Here is a 20,000-nt window from a genome sequence, read left to right on the forward strand (position 1 = left end):
TAACAAAGTATGCAGAGAAACAGATGGACTGCAGTCTGTGATTGTAGAACTACAAAGTGCACCTAGATGGTAAGTGGAACTTATAAAACAGACAATGAATGTAGATACAAAGAGTGGCCGCTCGTCTTCACTCCATCCAGTTCTCTGGAACAGAAATGCCGTTTCTCTAATCCAACTCAAATGCAAACTCCTTGCATTTCAAGGGTGATAGCCACTTAAACTGCAGTTTTCTAATGCAGTCCTAATGCGGTCAAGTTCACACTCTAACTTATCATCAAATATCTGATAAGCTTTTAATGGTCTGTACTGGTCAAGGCTATTTGTGCAATTTAACCCAAAGCCCCGATTTTGAGGAAACTGCTAATATTTCTAGACATCATTACTTGTACTAAGTGTTTTTAATGAGTTAACATAGGTCAACTTAAAGTTCTCACCTATTTACATGTGAGGGAATTTTTTTTCATTCCTCTTTTTTCTCTGTAACATCAACATATCTAACACAATCTCTCACCAACCACTCACTGTCATTGCTAGGCACTAATAATAAGTTTCACTTACTAGTAAGTAACTAATAAGTAACTAATTAGTTATAAATGTAAATGTGGCCTTTATCTTCAAATTTTAGTGAACAATTTCTGTTTATTGGCTGGGTTCAGACCTGCATTTGTAAATGACTATTTCTTTATCCAGACACTCTTATTTGTCCATTTCCATTCATTCCTTGATGTTTGTCAGTAATCAGTACATCAAAAACTGTCTGAGCAATTCTTTTTGACTGCACGTGCACAGATGAAAATTTGGCTCAATTAATTCAGTAACAATTCTCTATTACTTTCAGTGACTGACCTGGAACAGACCATCTGTAACAACCAAACTAAAGAGACTTACACCAGCCTGATGGTGGAAAGAGATCAGTTACAGAAAGAGAGAGACGAACTCCAGAGGAGGCTTTCTGAACTGGGTTAGTGGAATTTTATACAATCCTAATGTTTTCAAATGTAAAATCAAACTGTACTGGGATGCACCAGTTTTACGTACGTTTGTGCCTAAGTTGGTGTGGAAAGTCTTCATTAAGTCATTAATTAACAACCCTGCTCGGGCTCTACTCGGGCTTAGGCTCTGCTCTGCTCTGCTCGGGCTCTACCCGGGCTTAGGCTTAGGCTCTGCTCTGCTCGGGCTCTACTTGGGCTTAGGCTCTGCTCTGTTCTGCTCGGGCTCTACTCGGGCTCAGGCTCTGGCTCGGGCTCTGGCTCTGCTCTGCTCTGCTCTGCTTGGGCTCGAGCTCGAGCTCTGCTCTGCTTGTGCTCGGGCTCGGGTTCTGGCTGCAGCTGCAGCTCCGGTTCAGGCTCTGGCTCTGGCTTTGCTCTGCTCTGCTCAGGCTCTATTCTCTATTATAACCTTAGTTCCTGGTGACCACGTCAGCACTTCTGGAAGTTTGAACTGAACCAGACAAACACACTGTGAAATATGAAGTACAGTATGTTCATAATCGTGCTCTTAAAATGATAACGTGAAGATTTTGGCCCCATGAATTCAGTAACAATTCTCTACTACTTTCAGTGACTGACCTGGACAACCAAACTAAAGAGACAGATCGGTTCCAGAATGAGAGAGACGAACTCCAGAGGAGGCTTTCTGAACTGGGTTAGTGGCTTTTATACACTCCTTATGTTTTCAAATGTAAAATAAAACTGTACTGAGTTGAACCAGTTTTATGTTAGTTTGCTAAAGAAAACATATTTATCGGTTCTCTCAGTTAGACAACATAGTTCTTATAACAAGCTGTTCTGCATCTGTCTGTGTTGTATTCGTGTTAGTAGTGGCTTATAACGAAACCACTATAGGTTTCATTAGCACAGCTAATGGTTAATGAACAATGGTTAATGTTACTTATGTTGTCCCGTAGCTTATCGGGTAAAACGAGATTTCAGCAGCTCTTATGTAGTGAGTTCACTTCCCATGAAGGCCATCGACTGACCTTTTGAAAGCGCAAACTATGCATGAAATATTATTGTTAAACATAAATTTATTTTGATCAAAAGGGGAAAAACAGCCCCTGACTGGCTCCAAAGACGAGATTACTAAACAATCACAATACTAACTGCTGTCATTTACCACTGAAATACTACATTGAAAATAACACAGGCTGTCTTTGTTTATACAACAGTTAGTTCCAGTCACACAAGCTGATTGGTTGAGAAGTGTTCTAACCGTGCTGATATTTCACTCCACTAAGACACCGTTGCTAAGCAACGAGTTTGACAGCTGTAGCCACAAACAGAAAATGGATACTGTTAAGATCACATTTGACCGCCAGCTGATTTGGTCAGACTCTGAAGATGAGACGACACTAAACTCCCAAACTGTCATCACCACTGAGCAGCTTTTCAGTCGGCGGCTGTGACAGAAGAAAACCTAAACAACCTGTAATCAGCCAGAAATGAACCGAATACCATTCGCCAAACGTGTAGTCTGATCTTCAGAGTCTGACCAAATCGGACTGAGCCATAAAACTGCCACAATAAAAACAAAAAAGCTGCTCAGTGGTGATGACATTTTGGGAATTTAGTGTAGGGAGCTGGAGAACGAACTGCTGGCTGTGTAGCGAGTGAGCGGAGCTCGTTACTCTGACGTAGCAACGAGCTGCTATGATTGGGTGGAAGGAATTGCTGACATTAAAACATATGAAATGACACGTTCACGGCCCAGTTTATTAATTTCTTACTTTATTTATGTAACTGTTGTAGAAAAGCGATGGAACACTCCAGGTCGTGTGTTATCGCATTTAACATCAAATTATCTTGTGCCAAATCACAGCAGTGATGTTATTTCATGATATCACACTGTCTCTCATGTTCTATTGCTTAATCATGAAATATAGCGTGGATTGCAGTAAAGTCTGCTTCCCCTGACCTAACCTGCTGCCCTATTTGTGAAAATATTAACAGTGTATTGTGTAAATACCGTGTAAATAATGTGTTGTATTAACACATTTTTAGAACTTTTGTACACTGTGTTGTGGTTACTGTGAGAAGACACCCAAACATACAAAATGCTGAAGACCGGATATGAAATCAGGAACCACCCGTCTCCCGCAGCATTAATACAATGTAGCAAAGTAACACATTGAGCTACAGTGACTGTTTGCACACTGTAGCTGCACTTCTGGATATAAAAGTTTCTTTTTTAATACAATGGAAACCATACTGCTTAAACTGTTTTGCAAAGTTAACATATTTTAAAGAATTAAATGGACGTAGCCCAATCTCAATGTTGTGGTCTAGACTGGCACAGATATTTGAAGTAATATTTCTTAGAACTAAACTTGAATTTTGATTTTGAGAGCAAAATTGCACATATGCGTGAGAAATTTAAACACAAAACACACTGACATTTTGTAACAATGGCAGACAGAACCAGACACTCGCAGACGAGGCTTGAGTTAAGATCTTTCATAACAAAGGGATCCAAAATCACAGTTGAAAAACCGAAGAAGTCAAAAACTAGAGATCCACAACAAGAGAAAAGGACAAGGCAGAAATCAAGGTCAGGACGGGAAAACAGGTCATACACGGGAGTAGGTAAACAGACAATGTGGAAACGCTCGGTATGATCATAGTGAGACGATACTTCACAAATAAGCTCAGCTAAAGCCCAGACTTAAATACTAAACTAACAAGCACACTAAATAAGGATTAGCCCTCAAGTGGGCAGTCTGCGATAAGTTCAGGGACTATCTATATTGTGCACCTACCTTCACTGTGTTTACTGATAACAACCCCCTCACCTATGTTCTGAGTGCAGCAAGACTTAATGCAGTAGGTCATCGTTGGCTGGGGGAGCTGGCTGACTTCCATTTTGATGTAAAATACAGGCCAGGAAGGATGAATGTTGATGCAGGCACCCTATCCCGTTATCCTGTTACTCTTAGTGACGATATGAATGAGTACACTGAGGCTATGTCACCAGAAATGGTCTCAGCTGTACTGCAGGGGAGCAAGGCGGTTAAGGATGAGGTGCCATGGGCTGCTGCAATGCTGTTCGCTTCCAAAGATGAAGACTTATTCTTGGGATGTGTGTCCTCAGTCATGCCCAGAGACATCAAAGCCGCCCAGCAAGAGGATGTGACAATCAGGGAGGTTATGAAATTGAAAGAAAGGAATTGGAAGCCAAATAGAAAGGACGAAGAAACAATGGGATGAGACACAAAAAGACTCATACAGGAGTGGAACAAGCTCACAATTGACCAAGGAATTCTTTTCAGACAGACAGGGACTCGCAAACAACTAGTCTTGCCAAGTAAACTAAAAGCAGAGGTGCTAAGGAAATTACATAATGACATGGGACACGTAGGTGCTGACAAAGTGATTCACCTAGCAAGAGACCGGTTCTACTGGCCATTCATGCAGCGCGAGATTGAAGATTACGTAATCCGAATGTCAAATCATTTAGTCTTTTAAGACAAAGGAGTTATATTCCTTTTAACCCAGTAGAGGGCGCTCTTAGGTTGAACCGACAGGCTGACGACACATTCACTTCTGTGTTGGTTTTCCTTGTCATTTTAGAGGTATGGAATGCTCTTTTATACATTCAAAGTAGTTCAATTGTATACTAAAACGTTCAGGAAGCATAGGGTCATACCATAGTTAATATAGGGTGTGTTGTTGTGAAGTTTTACTGAGCATATGTGGTAAACGTGAGAATCCAAACTAGCAACATCAGATATATTGTTTAGAAAGTAGTTTCTTTTAGTCGTTTTGTGCATCTGTGAAAGCAACGTTTACTTTCTATATTAACCCATAGCTTAGCTATCTGTTAGCAGCTTGTTCTGAAATGGCGGTGCCCATGAAAACAATGAGGTTCTTTGTACTAGCTTTACTATTGTGATGTGTGTTCTGAACATTTGTTCTTAGTGAAAAAACAGCTCAGTCTTGGAAAAGAAATATCAGTTTTATCTGTTTTCTGTTGTTGTTTATTGAAACAATGATGTGGAGATAATAGTATTACAGTCTTAATTTCAATATAGAGGTTCTCAAACTTAAGGGTGATGAATGTAGCCCAGACTTCAGATGTGAATGTAATGTGGAAATGCATTTTCTGGAGTTACAACCAGTTTTGTGTATTTAATAGCACTGAACACACAGAAGTCATTTCTAAGTGGGTAAAAGGTCCAGAATAAACCTTGCGCCCCAGGCTGACGACACATTCACTTCTGTGTTGGTTTTCCTTGTCATTTTAGAGGGAGAGAGAGAGAGAGAGATCTTGACCATCTCCCGCCATCATACAGCCATTCGCTGTTATGATACCATCTTGTGCACGGCTCAGGTTCCCCTAGGCCTGAGGCCGGCAACATTAGCAGGACTTTATTGAAAAGTTGAGAAGAGGTCAGAGAGCTTGGATTGGTCTGACTGACAGTGAGACAGAGGGGACCTGGAAATGGGTGGACGGCTCCACGCTGACCACTAAGTAAGAGATCACTGAACTGAACTCTGGTGATGGTGCAGTTAATGACTGTCACTCCTCACTGCTCTGATAAACACAGTGGATTCTCTGATTCTCTCTTTCAGGTTCTGGGGACATGATGAACCCAACAGAGCAGCAGGAGATGAGGACTGTGTTATAACTGGTGACAAGTCTGATCCTGTAAAAAACTGGGCTGATTTTTCTTGTAATGACTGGTTTGTTTGGATTTGTGAGAAAAGTATTTTAAACTGAGAGTGTTTTAGAATAAATATCAGTGAATATCAGCAGTTTGTTTGGATCTGTAAGGGAATATTTATCTGAATGGTCACCAGCATGTGAGTGAATAACAGCATATTTGTATTTAATTCGTAACTCTCACTCTTTTATTTACATTTGACCTTTTTGCTTATTATTTTATTAAAGTGGAAGAGAAACAGGGTGAGGGAGCCAGAGATTAAAAATGCTGCAAACTTAGTTCAAAACACGATCCCTAAAAGCTTTAAAACATCAAGCTTTAATGTTTCTCACAGTTCAGTCTGTCCTGGATTTTGGAATAGAGTCATACTGAAACCACTGTCCTCTAAATGAAGGGGGGTTCCCTGCTAGAAAAACCAGTGTAGACCACCAGGGCTGCTCACCAGCAAAACCAGCATGACACACTGAGTACACTGATACAGACACCACAGAACTGTGTAATAGTGTCTGTCAGTAAGAGAAACAAGGGTTGACATTAATTAGAAGAGACAGAGCTGATGATTATCATAGTTACACTGACGACACCCAGATTTACTAACTCTCTCTCCAAATGACTACAGTCCCATAGACACTCTGTGTCAGTGCTTAGAGCAAATAAAATATATGTAAATATATAAAATAAATAAATATATATAACTTCCCTCAGCTAAACAAAGAAAGACAAGAGTAATTGTATTTGGTAATAAAGAGGGATTACAAAAGGTTAGTGCTCACCTTGAATCCATAGGTTAAAGATCTCAACATCACTGAATGTGTTTGGGATTTATTTGATTGTGAGAAGCAGAAAATTCAACCAACTTCTAGGACTGAACTTTGGAGGTGTGGAAAAATATCCCTGCAGATTTCTTGGAAAAACAAAGCAAGTCTCCTGAAAAGAAAGGAAGCTGTGAAGTGTGGCTACATTATATGCTGGAAAGGCTGATGTTATATGAAGTTGTTGAGTCTTCTGTGTAATTTTCTGTTTAATGTATAATTTCTGACTGCAAGTAGTCAGACATGTGATCAGACGTCAGATGTGTGATCAGAAGTCCTCTGGAGGCTGAATGAAGTCAGTGCAGGACTGTTTATAAAATGTAGTTGGTTGTCTTTTAAGTATTCATCTAATACATCTGATTTTTTGTCCATTTTATTGTTTTTATTATGTTTACTTAATAATTTCATTTGGAATGTTAAACATGTAGCTGTATAAGAATTTAATACTACATTTAATAGAGCTGACAGATTATCTAATAGAAATAACAATAAATTATGATTGTGTGTTTTTAGTGACATTTGTTGTGATGTGTTTATTTAAAAAATGTATTGAAGTTTTATGTTATTACTGTAAATATTCTACTGTTCCTGACTGAGGATCAGATATCAGCTCCAATTTGTACAGTTCTAATGTATCAGTCAGTGAGCAATAACAGTACAAATTACACAAGTATGATCAGCTCATAATTTATAAAGAACCTTGATTTCTCATTTTACACAGGCTGAATCTGGGTGTCGCACCATAATTTTCCAGAAGAGGGCACCAAAAAAAAGTGTCTTGATGATCCCCAAGACTTTTGGACAATACTCTGTGGACTGGTGAGACAAAAGTTGAACTTTTTGGAAGCTGTATGTCCCATTACATCTGGCGTAGAAGTAACACAGCATTTCAGAAAAGGAACATCATACCAACAGTAAAATATGGTGGTGGCAGTGTGATGGTCTGGGGCTGTTTTGCTGCTTCAGGACCTGGAAGACTTGCTGTGGTAAATGGAACCATGAATTCTGCTGTCTACCAAAAAATCCTGAAGGAGAATGTCCGGCCATTTGTTTGTGACCTCAAGCTGAAGTGCACTTGGGTTTTGCAGCAGGAATGATCCAAAACACACCAGCAAATCCACCTCTGAATGGCTTAAATAAAACAAAATTAAGACTTTGGAGTGGCCTAGTCAAAGTCCTGACTTGAATCCGATTGAGATACTGTGGCATGACCTTAAAAAGATGGTTCATGCTCAGAAACCCCCCAATGTGGCTGAATTACAACAATTCTGCAAAGAGGAAAATTCCAAAATTCCTCCACAGCGGTGTAAAAGACTCATTGCCAGTTATTGCAAACGCTTGATTGCAGTTGTTGCTGCTAAGGGTGGCCCAACCAGTAATTAGGTTTAGGGGGCAATCACTTTTTCACACAGGGCCCTGTAGGTTTGGACTTCTTTTTCCCTTTATAATAAAGATCTTCATTTATAAACTGCATTTTGTGTTTACTTGTGTTATCTTTGTCTAATATTTAAATTTGTTTGGTGATCTGAAACATTTAAGTGTGACAAACATGCGAAAGAATAGGAAATCAGGAAGGGGGCAAACACTTTTTCACACCACTGTATATTTATTTATGTAGGCCAAGGCTGCCCAAAACTGACCTGTAGCTATTTGGCCTGTCACAGTTACTCCAACCTCCCCCCTTCGGTCACTGTTATAAAATACAGTTTTTAAAAAAATCACATCACATAAAATATATGAAATATAAAATTCTGAAATGGTGCACTGTAGAGAAACTGACTGAGGAAATTGAACGGGACACATGTAGGTTCACTGGTCATTTTTCCTGTCACCTGTCAGAGTCAGTTTCTCTACAGTGCTGAAAACGCAGGGCGTTGTAGGACAAAATCATCCCCAAAGAATACAACAAAACTGCTGAAGATGGTGGACAAAGATTTAATAAGAGTGTATATTTCCATGCCTACACATTTACTGAGGGACTTGCACGTCACGCATCAGATCCAACAGTCTAACGTCAAACCTTTCAAACTTTATACATTACAAACAATTTCAAGCTTAAAAGTCATTTTAAAAGCAGAGTAGTATGTATAACAAACTATATGGCAAAAAAGTATGTGGACACCCCACCCCTAGAACAGGTCGTACAGATGAGCTCAGTGACTTTAAACATGGCACTGTCATAGGATGCCACCTCTGCCACAAGGCAGTTTTTTTGAAATTTTTGTCCTGCTAGATCTGCCCCAGACAACTGTAAGTGCTACTATTGTGAAATGGAAGCAGCTAGGAGCAACAACAGCTCAGCCATTAAATGGTAGATCACAAAAACTCAAAAAGTGGGGCTGCCGAGTGCTGAAGCACACAGTGTCTATCCTTTGTGGAATCACTAACTAATAAAGTTTAAAACTGCCTCTGGAAGCAACATCAGCAAAAAAAAACAAAAAACTGCACATTAGGAGCTTCACGAAATGGGTTTCCATGGCCGAGCAGCTGCACACAAGCCTAAGACCAAAATATATACAATGCCAAGCGTCAGATGGAGTGGTGTAAAGCACGTCACCACTGGACTCTGAAGCAGTGGAAATGTGTGCTCTGGAGCAATGAATCAAGCTTCACTATCTGGCAGTCTGATCTGGGTTTGTTAGATCCAGTGAAGGGTAATTTTACACCATACAAAGGCTTTTGGTCTTGGCCATTGAAAAACAGAGTGAAAGAGGCTGAAAGAGGGATAAGAAAGTATACAGAGAAACAGATGGACTACAGTCTGTGATTGTAGAACTACGAAGTGCACCTAGATGGTAAGTGGAACTTATAAAACGGACAAAGAGTGTAGATACAAAGAGGCGTACTTAATGAATACTGAATAGAATCTGACACTTGTTTGGCTGCTCTTCTTAGATCTGCAATGTAAAAGCAGTACAACATGCATAAATGTATTTTACTTTTTACATATAATTATTATATTCACCTAAATGTATAAATATTTCATTTGAATTCAGGTAAGCTGAGACTCAAGTCTATTTGCACAATTTAACCCAAAGCCCCTATTTTGAGGAAACTGCTAATATTTCTAGACATCATTACTTGTATTAAGTGTTTTTAGAGAGTTAACATAGTTCAACTTAAAGTTCTCACCTATTTACATGTGAGAGAATTTTCTCATTTCTCTTTTTTATCTTTAACATCAACATATCTAACCCAATCTCTCACCAATAGAGAAGCTACACGCGACAGAGACACATCCTGTCTGCAGTGTCAGTCAATCTGATTCACATTTATGATCCTGTAAGGTTAAAGTGCTGCAGTGTTCCAGTGTATTATAGTCATTCATATGGAAATGGACATTCAGAATGAACCTCTTCAGTACCAGAACACAGAAAAAGTGGACAAAACCTCTCAGTCATGTGGAGAGAGTCAACACAGAGGTAAGTACTCACATTCTGACCCACATGTCCACAGACAAAGAGCCATTTCAGAACAAAATGGACACTTTCATTCACCTCACTAGTCTGTTAAATGTGTATTTGTGCGTGTTTCATGTTTAGGAGTATTCAGGCTGGCTGTGCTGTGTCTCGGTGTGATGTGTATCCTTCAGGCAGCTCTCAATATTGCTCTGAGACTGTACTGTAAGTTCAGCTTTTATACTTTAAAACACTTTATGAACTGGAACACACTGATGTATTCTTGTTTTCATCCTCACTGTCACTGTTAGGCACTAATAATAAGTTTCACTTACTAAAAAGTAACTAATAAGTAACTAATGAGTTATAAATGAAAATGTGGCCTTTATCTTCAGATTGTAGTGAACAGTTCCTGTTTATTGGCTGGGTTCAGACCTGCATTTGTAAATGACTATTTTTTATCCAGACACTCTCATTTGTCCATTTCCATTAATTCCTTGATGATTGTCAGTAATCAGTACGTCAAAAACTGTCTGAGCAATTCTTTTTGACTGCAAGTGCACATATGAAGATTTCGCTCAAGTAATTCAGTAACAATTCTCTATTACTTTCAGTGACTGACCTGAACAACCAAACTAAAGAGACACATCAGTTACAGAACGAGACAGACAAACTCCAGAGGAGGCTTTCTGAACCGGGTTAGTGAATTTTATACGCTCCTTATGTGTTCAAATGTAAAATCAAACTGTACTGAGTTGGACCAGTTATATGTGAGTTTGATAACAAACTAACCTTTAACTGTCTATTGGTTCTCTTAGTTAGACACTATGGTTGTTATAACAAGCTGTTCTGAATCCGTCTGTGTTGTATTCGTGTTAGTAGTGGCTTATAACAAAAACCACTATAGGTTTCATTAGCACAGCTAATGGTTAATGAACAATGGTTAATGTTACTTATATTGTCCCGTAGCTTATCTGGTAAAACGAGCTTTCAGCAGCTCTTATGTAGTGACTTCACTTCCCATGAAGGCCATCGACTGACCTTTTGAAAGCACAAACTATGCGTGAAATGTTATTGTTAAACATAAATTTATTTTGATCACAATGATTTAGTTGTACTTGTGCTGTTACACATAGACAATCACACAACCACCTAGTCTATGTGTAACACTACAAGAGCAACTAAATCATTTTATACATATACATAGTACATATTTTGGTAACAGATAAAGAGGAACAAGCAATATAACTAGATCGCACTATGTACATTAGATAATAGCCCTCTATCCTGGATTAATCTGTAGCCTACGGTCAGCTAACACGGACAATCATTCTGACCCACTTATTAAATCAGAAAAATCTGCCATACAATTCAATTAAAGAATCTTGCTGGGTCATTTATAACATGGTGATCATCACAAGTGGAAATACTGCTTTTTACTTCATCTTATGTTAGAAGATCATAGAGAGACGATACTTCACAAATAAGTCAGTATACAAAGCCTGTCTGAGTCGAGACAGTGTTTGCTGCTCTCTAAGCAAGAAACTTACAAACTTATAAACTTACTTGGCTAGTTGATGTGATCAGGCTGGCGTATGAGGCCTTTGTCCATTCCCTGCCTTGTAAATAGACTTACTGCCTGCATTATATGTGTAGTAAATCTGCACAGATAATCAAAGAATGTCCCCCTAGTTATGTAACTAACTCGTTTCAAGTGGTTTGCCCTGTTTGATGTTGTTGAATGGTAAGTGAATTCTTGCATACATTAACTTTGTTAGGGTTGTCCTTCAAAAGTATGAAATGCTGCCATACTTTAGACTTCTTCTGATTCATGGTTATAGCAGTTTACCAGCTGCTCCACCTCAGGATTCAGCTTCTCTAAGCACTTAACCACCAGCGGATGTTGTCAAGGATTTTTTTTTTTTTTTTAGCAAAAAGTGCCACAAACCACAGTCCAGGTAAGATTCTAACTAACTGGTGCTCTGCTGACACAAGTGTAGGTAATAATAATAATAAAAATAATTATAATAATAATTATAATAATAATAATAGTATATTATAATATTATAATAATAGTATAATAGTACATGTCTCAGGTGCTGGAGTGACAGGAAGCTGAATTTGAATGTGTTCTTGTAGCTGAACTATTTTCTGGCCCTGATTTCTACAGTTTATAAATGTGTATGTATTGACACAGTATCAGTAAATACATACACTAAAAACATCAGACCGTAATCATCCTCAATTCCCATATCAGTGTAACCCATGATGCAAAATAAATACCAGTACAGTAATTTCTTTTTAATGAGAGGAATAATTACCAAGGATCCAATAATCTGACTGACTGGTGTGAAAGAAGAAATTAACTGTGGCATTAAAGTGTAGAATAAATCTCTGTGTTTGTGTTCAATTCATAGAGAAGACAAAGCAGCAGGACTGGACATTTTTCAAGACCAGTATGTACTTCATCTCTATTGAAGGGAAGATGTGGAGTGAGAGCAGACAGGACTGCAGAGAGAGAGGGGCAGACCTGGTGACCATAAACAGCAGAGAAGAACAGGTGAGAGAGAGAGAGAGAGAGAGAGAGAGAGAGAGAGAGAGAGAGAGAGAGAGAGAGATGGGATGGTTATTTATATCAGGCCATACAAGCACAAATATGTGTGCAGTAAATTAATTTTTCCTCTCTGTTTCTGAGAATGTACATCTGATTGTTAACAGGACTTTATTGAAAAGTTTAGAAGAGGACAGAGAGCTTGGATTGGTCTGACTGACAGTGAGACAGAGGGGGTCTGGAAATGGGTGGACGGCTCAGCACTGACCACTAAGTAAGAGATCACTGAACTGAACTCTGGTGATGATGGTGCAGTTAATGACTGTCACTCCTCACTGCTCTGATAAACACAGTGGATTCTCTGATTCTCTCTTTCAGGTTCTGGAAGCATGATGAACCCAACAGTGCAGGAGGAGATGAGGACTGTGTTGTAACTGGTAACAAGTCTGATCCTGTAAAAAACTGGGCTGATTTTTCCTGTAATGACCGGTTTGTTTGGATTTGTGAGAAAAGTATAAACTGAGAGTGATTTAGCAGTTTGTTTGGATCTGTAAGGGAACATTTAGCTAAATGGTCACCAGCATGTGAGTGAATAACAGCATATTTGTATTGAATTCATAACTGTCACTCTTTTAATTACATTTGACCTTTTTGCTTATACATTTTTAAGGGAGAAGAGAAACAGGGTGGGGGAGTCAGAGATTAAAAGTGCTGCAAACTCCCAGAATCAGATCTAAAAAATAATAAATTGTATAATGGTGTTAGTTTACAGATGAGGACATGTTTATAACACGATCCCTAAAATCATTAAAACATCAATCTTTAATGTTTCTCACAGTTCAGTCTGTCTTGGATTTTTGAATAGTCATACTGAAACTACTGTCCTCTAAATGAAGGGGGGATCCCTGCTAGAAAAACCAGCGTAGACCACCAGGGCCGCTCACCAGCAAAACCAGCATGACACACTGAGTACACTGATACAGACACCACAGAACTGTGTAATAGTGTCTGTCAGTAAGAGAAACAAGAGTTCACATTAATTAGAAGAGACAGAGCTGATGATTATCATAGTTACACTGATGGCGAATAAAATATATGTAAATATATGAAGTGTATGATATCATGAGTGTGAAAATAAACACTATTAACAAACAAATTAAACAGTACCTGAGGTCATAGTTCCTCTATGGCTTCTGGTCACTGGAGTGTCCAGAACAGCTTCATTGGCATAGATTTCTTCATAAGAGCTCCTGCTGTTGTTTGAATCAGTTGATCTCTTCTCTGCTGTGTTTGCATACAGATCCTCATTCATCTCCACTTCTGTTCAACATTCCTAAATGCATCCAGTCTGAGTTCTCAGAGTTCTCTACCTCAGTTAGTCTGCCCTCATACGACCCCCACAGCTGGAAGGCCTGGACTCACAAACCATGTTTCTGGGCGAAAGCTGTAGAAAGCTGGTAAGAAGAGACATTGTTCAGTCAGTGTCACCTGGAAAACTGAAGTAGATGACAGTCAGAACTGCACATACTCTCCTCTGTTTTAGAGTGGTTTTAAAAACGGACCTTCGATGCCTTCTAAAGAAGTGAGATCGTGACAGATACAGAAGAGTCTGTGTGGTGTGTCTGAAAGTCACGTGGTTTCTGTATGTGCTGATTAACATCACATGGTTGTGGTGTCGGTTCAGCAAAGCACACACTCACATGCTATACCTGCTTAAAGGGATATTCCACCAGTTTTTTAATATTTGCAAAATTCAGTCATTGGGATGTAAACAGTCATTCAGGGGTTTTTTATGTGAAATGGTGCCCTGTAGAAAAACTGACTCAGGCAGGTGAAAGGAAATTGAACAGGACACATGTAGGTTCACTGGTCATTTTTCCTGTCACCTGCCTGAGTCAGTTTCGCTACAGTGCAGAAAACGCAGGGCGTTGTAAGACAAAATCATCCCCAAAGATTTTTTTTTTTTACAACGTCCTGCATTTTCTGCTTTGGTACATAACAAAACTTGTCTCAAAACCATCATGAAACAATGTCTCAGACATCAGGCACTGTGCTCTATAACCATTTCATGAAATTACTTTATATAAGGAAGTTTTTAGCTTTTAGACTGTCTTTAACCACTTAATCATGCAGGAATTCTAAAGAATGTCTCTTTTAATAGCTAAAACGCTAAAGAGCTGCACTCAGACTACATTCAGTAATGACACACTTAAGTGTAAAACAAAACTGCTGAAGATGGAGGACGAAGATTTCACTTCAGCATTTTTTGTTGTATTTTGTTTCCCCTCTAAAATAAGAGTATATTTCCATGCCTACACATTTACTGAGGGACTTGCACGTCACACATCAGATCCCAGTCTAACGTCAAACCTTTCAAACTTCATACATTACAAACAATTTCAAGCTTAAAAGTCATTTTTAACACAGAGTAGTATGTATAACAAACTATATGGCAAAAAGTATGTGGACACCCCTCCTAATTGTTTAGTTCAGGTGTTTCAGCGACACCCATTGGTAACAGGTGTATAAAATTAAGCTCATAGTTTCGCAGTCTTGATAGACAAACACTGGCAGTAGAACAGGTCGTACAGATGAGCTCAGTGACTTTAAACATGGCACTGTCATAGGATGCCACCTCTGCCACAAGGCAGTTTTTTTTAATTTTTGTCCTGCTAGATCTGCCCCAGACAACTGTAAGTGCTATTGTTGTAAAATGGAAGCATCTAGGAGCAACAACAGCTCAGCCATTAAATGGTAGATCACAAAAACTCAAAAAGTGGGGCTGCCAAGTGCTGAAGTGCACAGTGTCTATCCTTTGTTGAATCACTAACTAATAAGTTCAAAACTGCCTCTGGAAGCAACATCAGCAAAACAACTGCATATTACGAGCTTCATGAAATGGGTTTCCATGGCCGAGCAGCTGCACACAAGCCTAAGACCAAAATGCACGATGCCAAGTGTCAGATGGAGTGGTGTAAAGCACGTCACCACTGGACTCTGAAGCAGTGGAAATGTGTGCTCTGGAGTAATGAATCAAGCTTCACTATCTGGCAGTCTGATCTGGGTTTGGTTGATCCCTGGAAATCACTACCTAATAGAATACATAGTAACAACAGTAAAGTTTATTGGGGGTGGGATAACGGTCTAGGGCTGCTCTTCAGGATGTGGGCCTCTTAGTTCCAGTGAAGAGTAATTTTACACCATACAAATGCTTTTGGTCTTGGCCATTGAAAAACAGAGTAAAAGGCTGAAAGAGGGATAAGAAAGTATGCAGAGAAACAGATGGACTACAGTCTGTGATTGTAGAACTACAAAGTGCACCTAGATGGTAAGCAGAACTTACAAAACGGACAAAGAGTGTAGATACAAAGAGTCGTACTTAATGAATACTGAATAGAATCTGACACTTGTTTGGCTGCTCTTCTTACATCTGCAATGTAAAAGCAGTACAACATGCATAAATGTATTTTACTTTTTACATATAATTATTATATTCACCTAAATGTATAAATATTTCATCTGAATTCAGGTAAGCTGAGACTCAAGGCTATTTGCACAATTTAACCCAAAATCCCCATTTTGAGGAAACTGCTAATATTTCTAGACATCATTACTCGTATTAAGTGTTTTTAGTGAGTTAACATAGTTCAACTTAAAGTTCTCGCCTATTTACATGTGAGAGAATTTTCTCATTTCTATTTTTTATCTTTAACATCAACATATCTAATCCAATCTCTCACCAATAGAGAAGCTACATGCGTCAGAGACACTTCCTGTCTGCAGTGTCAGTCAGTCTGCTTCATGTTTATGATCCTGTAAGGTTAAAGTGCTGCAGTGTTCCAGTGTATTATAGTCATTCATATGGAAATGGAGATTCAGAATGAACCTCTTCAGTACCAGAACATGGAAAAAGTGGACAAAACCTCTCAGACATGTGGAGAGAGTCAACACAGAGGTAAGTGCTCACACACTGACCCACACGTCCACACACAAAGAGCCATTTCAGAACAGAATGGACACTTTCATTCACCTCACTAGTCTGTTAAAGGTGTATTTGTGTGTGTTTGATGTTTAGGAGTATTCAGGCTGGCTGTACTGTGTCTCGGTGTGATGTGTATCCTTCAGGCAGCTCTCAATATTGCTCTGAGACTGTACTGTAAGTTCAGCTTTTATACTTTAAAACACTTTATGAACTGGAACACACTGATGTATTCTTGTTTTCATCCTCACTGTCACTGTTAGGCACTAATAATAAGTTTCACTTACTAAAAAGTAACTAATAAGTAACTAATGAGTTATAAATGAAAATGTGGCCTTTATCTTCAGATTGCAGTGAACAGTTCCTGTTTATTGGCTGGGTTCAGACCTGCATTTGTAAATGACTATTTTTTATCCAGACACTCATTTGTCCATTTCCATTAATTCCTTGATGATTGTCAGTAATCAGTACGTCAAAAACTGTCTGAGCAATTCTTTTTGACTGCAAGTGCACATATGAACATTTGGCTCAAGTGATTCAGTAACAATTCTCTATTACTTTCAGTGACTGACCTGGACAACCAAACTAAAGAGACACATCTGTTACAGAACGAGACAGACAAACTCCAGAGGAAGCTTTCTGAACCGGGTTAGTGAATTTTATACGCTCCTTATGTGTTCAAATGTAAAATCAAACTGTACTGAGTTGGACCAGTTATATGTGAGTTTGCTAATGATAACAAACTAACCTTTAACTGTCTATTGGTTCTCTTAGTTAGACACTATGGTTGTTATAACAAGCTGTTCTGAATCTGTCTGTGTTGTATTCGTGTTAGTAGTGGCTTATAATGAAACCACTATAGGTTTCATTAGCACAGCTAATGGTTAATGAACAATGGTTAATGTTACTTATATTGTCCCATAGCTTATCTGGTAAAACGAGCTTTCAGCAGCTCTTATGTAGTGACTTCACTTCCCATGAAGGCCATCGACTGACCTTTTGAAAGTGCAAACTATGCATGAAATGTTATTGTTAAACATAAATTTATTTTGATCACAATGATTTAGTTGTACTTGTGCTGTTACACATAGACAATCACACAACCACCTAGTCTATGTGTAACACTACAAGAGCAACTAAATCATTTTATACATATACATAGTACATATTTTGGTAACAGATAAAGAGGAACAAGCAATATAACTAGATCGCACTATGTACATTAGATAATAGCCCTCTATCCTGGATTAATCTGTAGCCTACGGTCAGCTAACACGGACGATCATTCTGACCCACTTATTAAATCAGAAAAATCTGCCATACAATTCGATTAAAGAATCTTGCTGGGTCATTTATAACATAGTGATCATCACAAGTGGAAATAGGGCTGAAAAACCAGAGCAAGAAATCAAAAAATAGAGATCCACAACAAGAGAAAAGGACAAGGCAAACATCAAGGTCAGGACGGGAAAACGGGTCATACACGAGAGTAGGTAAACAGACTCGGTATGATCATAGAGAGATGATACTTCACAAATAAGTCAGTATACAAAGCCTGTCTGAGTCGAGACAGTGTTTGCTGCTCTCTAAGCAAGAAACTTACAAACTTATAAACTTACTTGTACAGCCGCTGTAATCTGTGGCTAGTAGAATAAATCTCTGTGTTTGTGTTCAATTCATAGAGAAGACAAAGCAGCAGGACTGGACATTTTTCAACACCAGTATGTACTTCATCTCTACTGGAGAGAAGAGCTGGAGTGAGAGCAGACAGGACTGCAGAAAGAGAGGAGCAGACCTGGTGACCGTAAACAGCAGAGAAGAACAGGTGAGAGAGAGAGAGAGAGAGAGAGAGAGAGAGAGAGAGAGAGAGATGGGATGGTTATTTATATCAGGCCATACAAGCACAAATATGTGTGCAGTACATTATTTTTTCCTCTCTGTTTCTGAGAATGTACATCTGGTTGTTAACAGGACTTTATTGAAAAGTTTAGAAGAGATCAGAGAGCTTGGATTGGTCTGACTGACAGTGAGACAGAGGGGGCCTGGAAATGGGTGGACGGCTCAGCACTGACCACTAAGTAAGAGATCACTGAACTGAACTCTGGTGATGATGGTGCAGTTAATGACTGTCACTCCTCACTGCTCTGATAAACACAGTGGATTCTCTGATTCTCTCTTTCAGGTTCTGGGAACATGAAGAACCCAACAGTAATGCAGGAAATGAGGACTGTGTTATAACTGGTTACAAGTCTGATCCTGTAAATAACTGGGCTGATTTTCCTTGTAATGACCGGTTTGTTTGGATTTGTGAGAAAAGTATAAACTGAGAGTGATTTAGAATGAATATCAGTGAATATCAGGAATATCAGCAGTTTGTTTGGATCTGTAAGGGAATGTTTATCTGAATGGTCACCAGCATGTGAGTGAATAACAGCATATTTGTATTGAATTCATAACTGCCACATTTGACCTTTTTGCTTATACATTTTTTAAGGGAGAAGAGAAACAGGGTGGGGGAGTCAGAGATTAAAAGTGCTGCAAACTCCAAGAATCAAATAAATAAATTGTATAATGGTGTTAGTTTACAGATGAGGACATGTTTATAACACGATCCCTAAAATCATTAAAACATCAAGCTTTAATGTTTCTCACAGTTCAGTCTGTCCTGGACTTTAGAGTAGAGTCATACTGAAACCATTATCCTCTAAATGAAGGGGGGTGCCTGCTAGAAAAACCAGTGTAGACCACCAGGGCCGCTCACCAGCAAAACCAGCATGACACACTGAGTACACTGATACAGACACCACAGAACTGTGTAATAGTGTCTGTCAGTAAGAGAAACAAGGGTTCACATTGATTTGAACAGACAGAGCTGATGATTATCATAGTTACACTGAAGACACCCAGGTTTACTAACTATCCCAATAAAATTATATATATACTTCCAGAATTTGTAGTCAGACACGTGATCAAACATCAGATATATGATCAGAAGGTTTGATTGCCCCCTGGAGGCTGAATGAAGTCAGTGCAGGATCTGTTTATAATCTGTAGTTGATTGTCTTTTTCGTCTCATACATCTGATTTTTTTGTAAATTTTATTGTTTTTATTATTTTTACTTAATAATTTCATTTGAAATGTTAAACATGTTAAACACCATAGGAATTTAATTGTCTAAAACATTCAACAGAGCTGACAGATTATCTATTAGAAATAATAATAAATTATGATTGTGTGTTTTTGGTGACATTTGTTGTGATGTGTTTATTTTAAAAATGTATTGATGTTTTATGTTATTACTGTACATATTCTACTGTTCCTGACTGAGGATCAGATATCAGCTCCAGTTTATACAGTTCTAATGTATCAGTCAGTGAGCAATAACAGTACAAAATACACAAGTATGATCAGCTCATAATCTTCTGAAGAACTTTGATTTCTCATTTTAACCTCTTATTGCCCAGGGTATATTTTGGTTTTTCCATCTGAATTAACATCACCAAATCGTAAGGCAAATTATTCAGTAACTGCATGAAATAAGTGTACATTTTTATTTTATTTATTTATTCATTTATTTTGTAAAAGCTCCCCTCAAATCAA

General features: G+C 38.6%; 1 protein-coding gene across 1 annotated transcript; it reads left to right on the plus strand.

The window, feature by feature from the left end:
- Positions 1–10,026: 10,026 nt before the first annotated feature.
- Positions 10,027–19,378, plus strand: LOC118816930 (CD209 antigen-like protein E). The gene is made up of 5 exons (XM_036583528.1): positions 10,027–10,094; positions 10,484–10,567; positions 18,082–18,224; positions 18,371–18,477; positions 18,582–19,378. Exons 1-5 carry the CDS (start codon positions 10,049–10,051, stop codon positions 18,724–18,726), a joined length of 525 nt encoding a protein of 174 aa, XP_036439421.1. The 5' UTR covers positions 10,027–10,048; the 3' UTR covers positions 18,727–19,378.
- Positions 19,379–20,000: the final 622 nt, after the last annotated feature.

The sequence above is a fragment of the Colossoma macropomum genome, unplaced genomic scaffold (assembly GCF_904425465.1).
Source record: "Colossoma macropomum unplaced genomic scaffold, Colossoma_macropomum, whole genome shotgun sequence".
NCBI classification, from domain to species: Eukaryota; Metazoa; Chordata; class Actinopteri; order Characiformes; family Serrasalmidae; genus Colossoma; species Colossoma macropomum.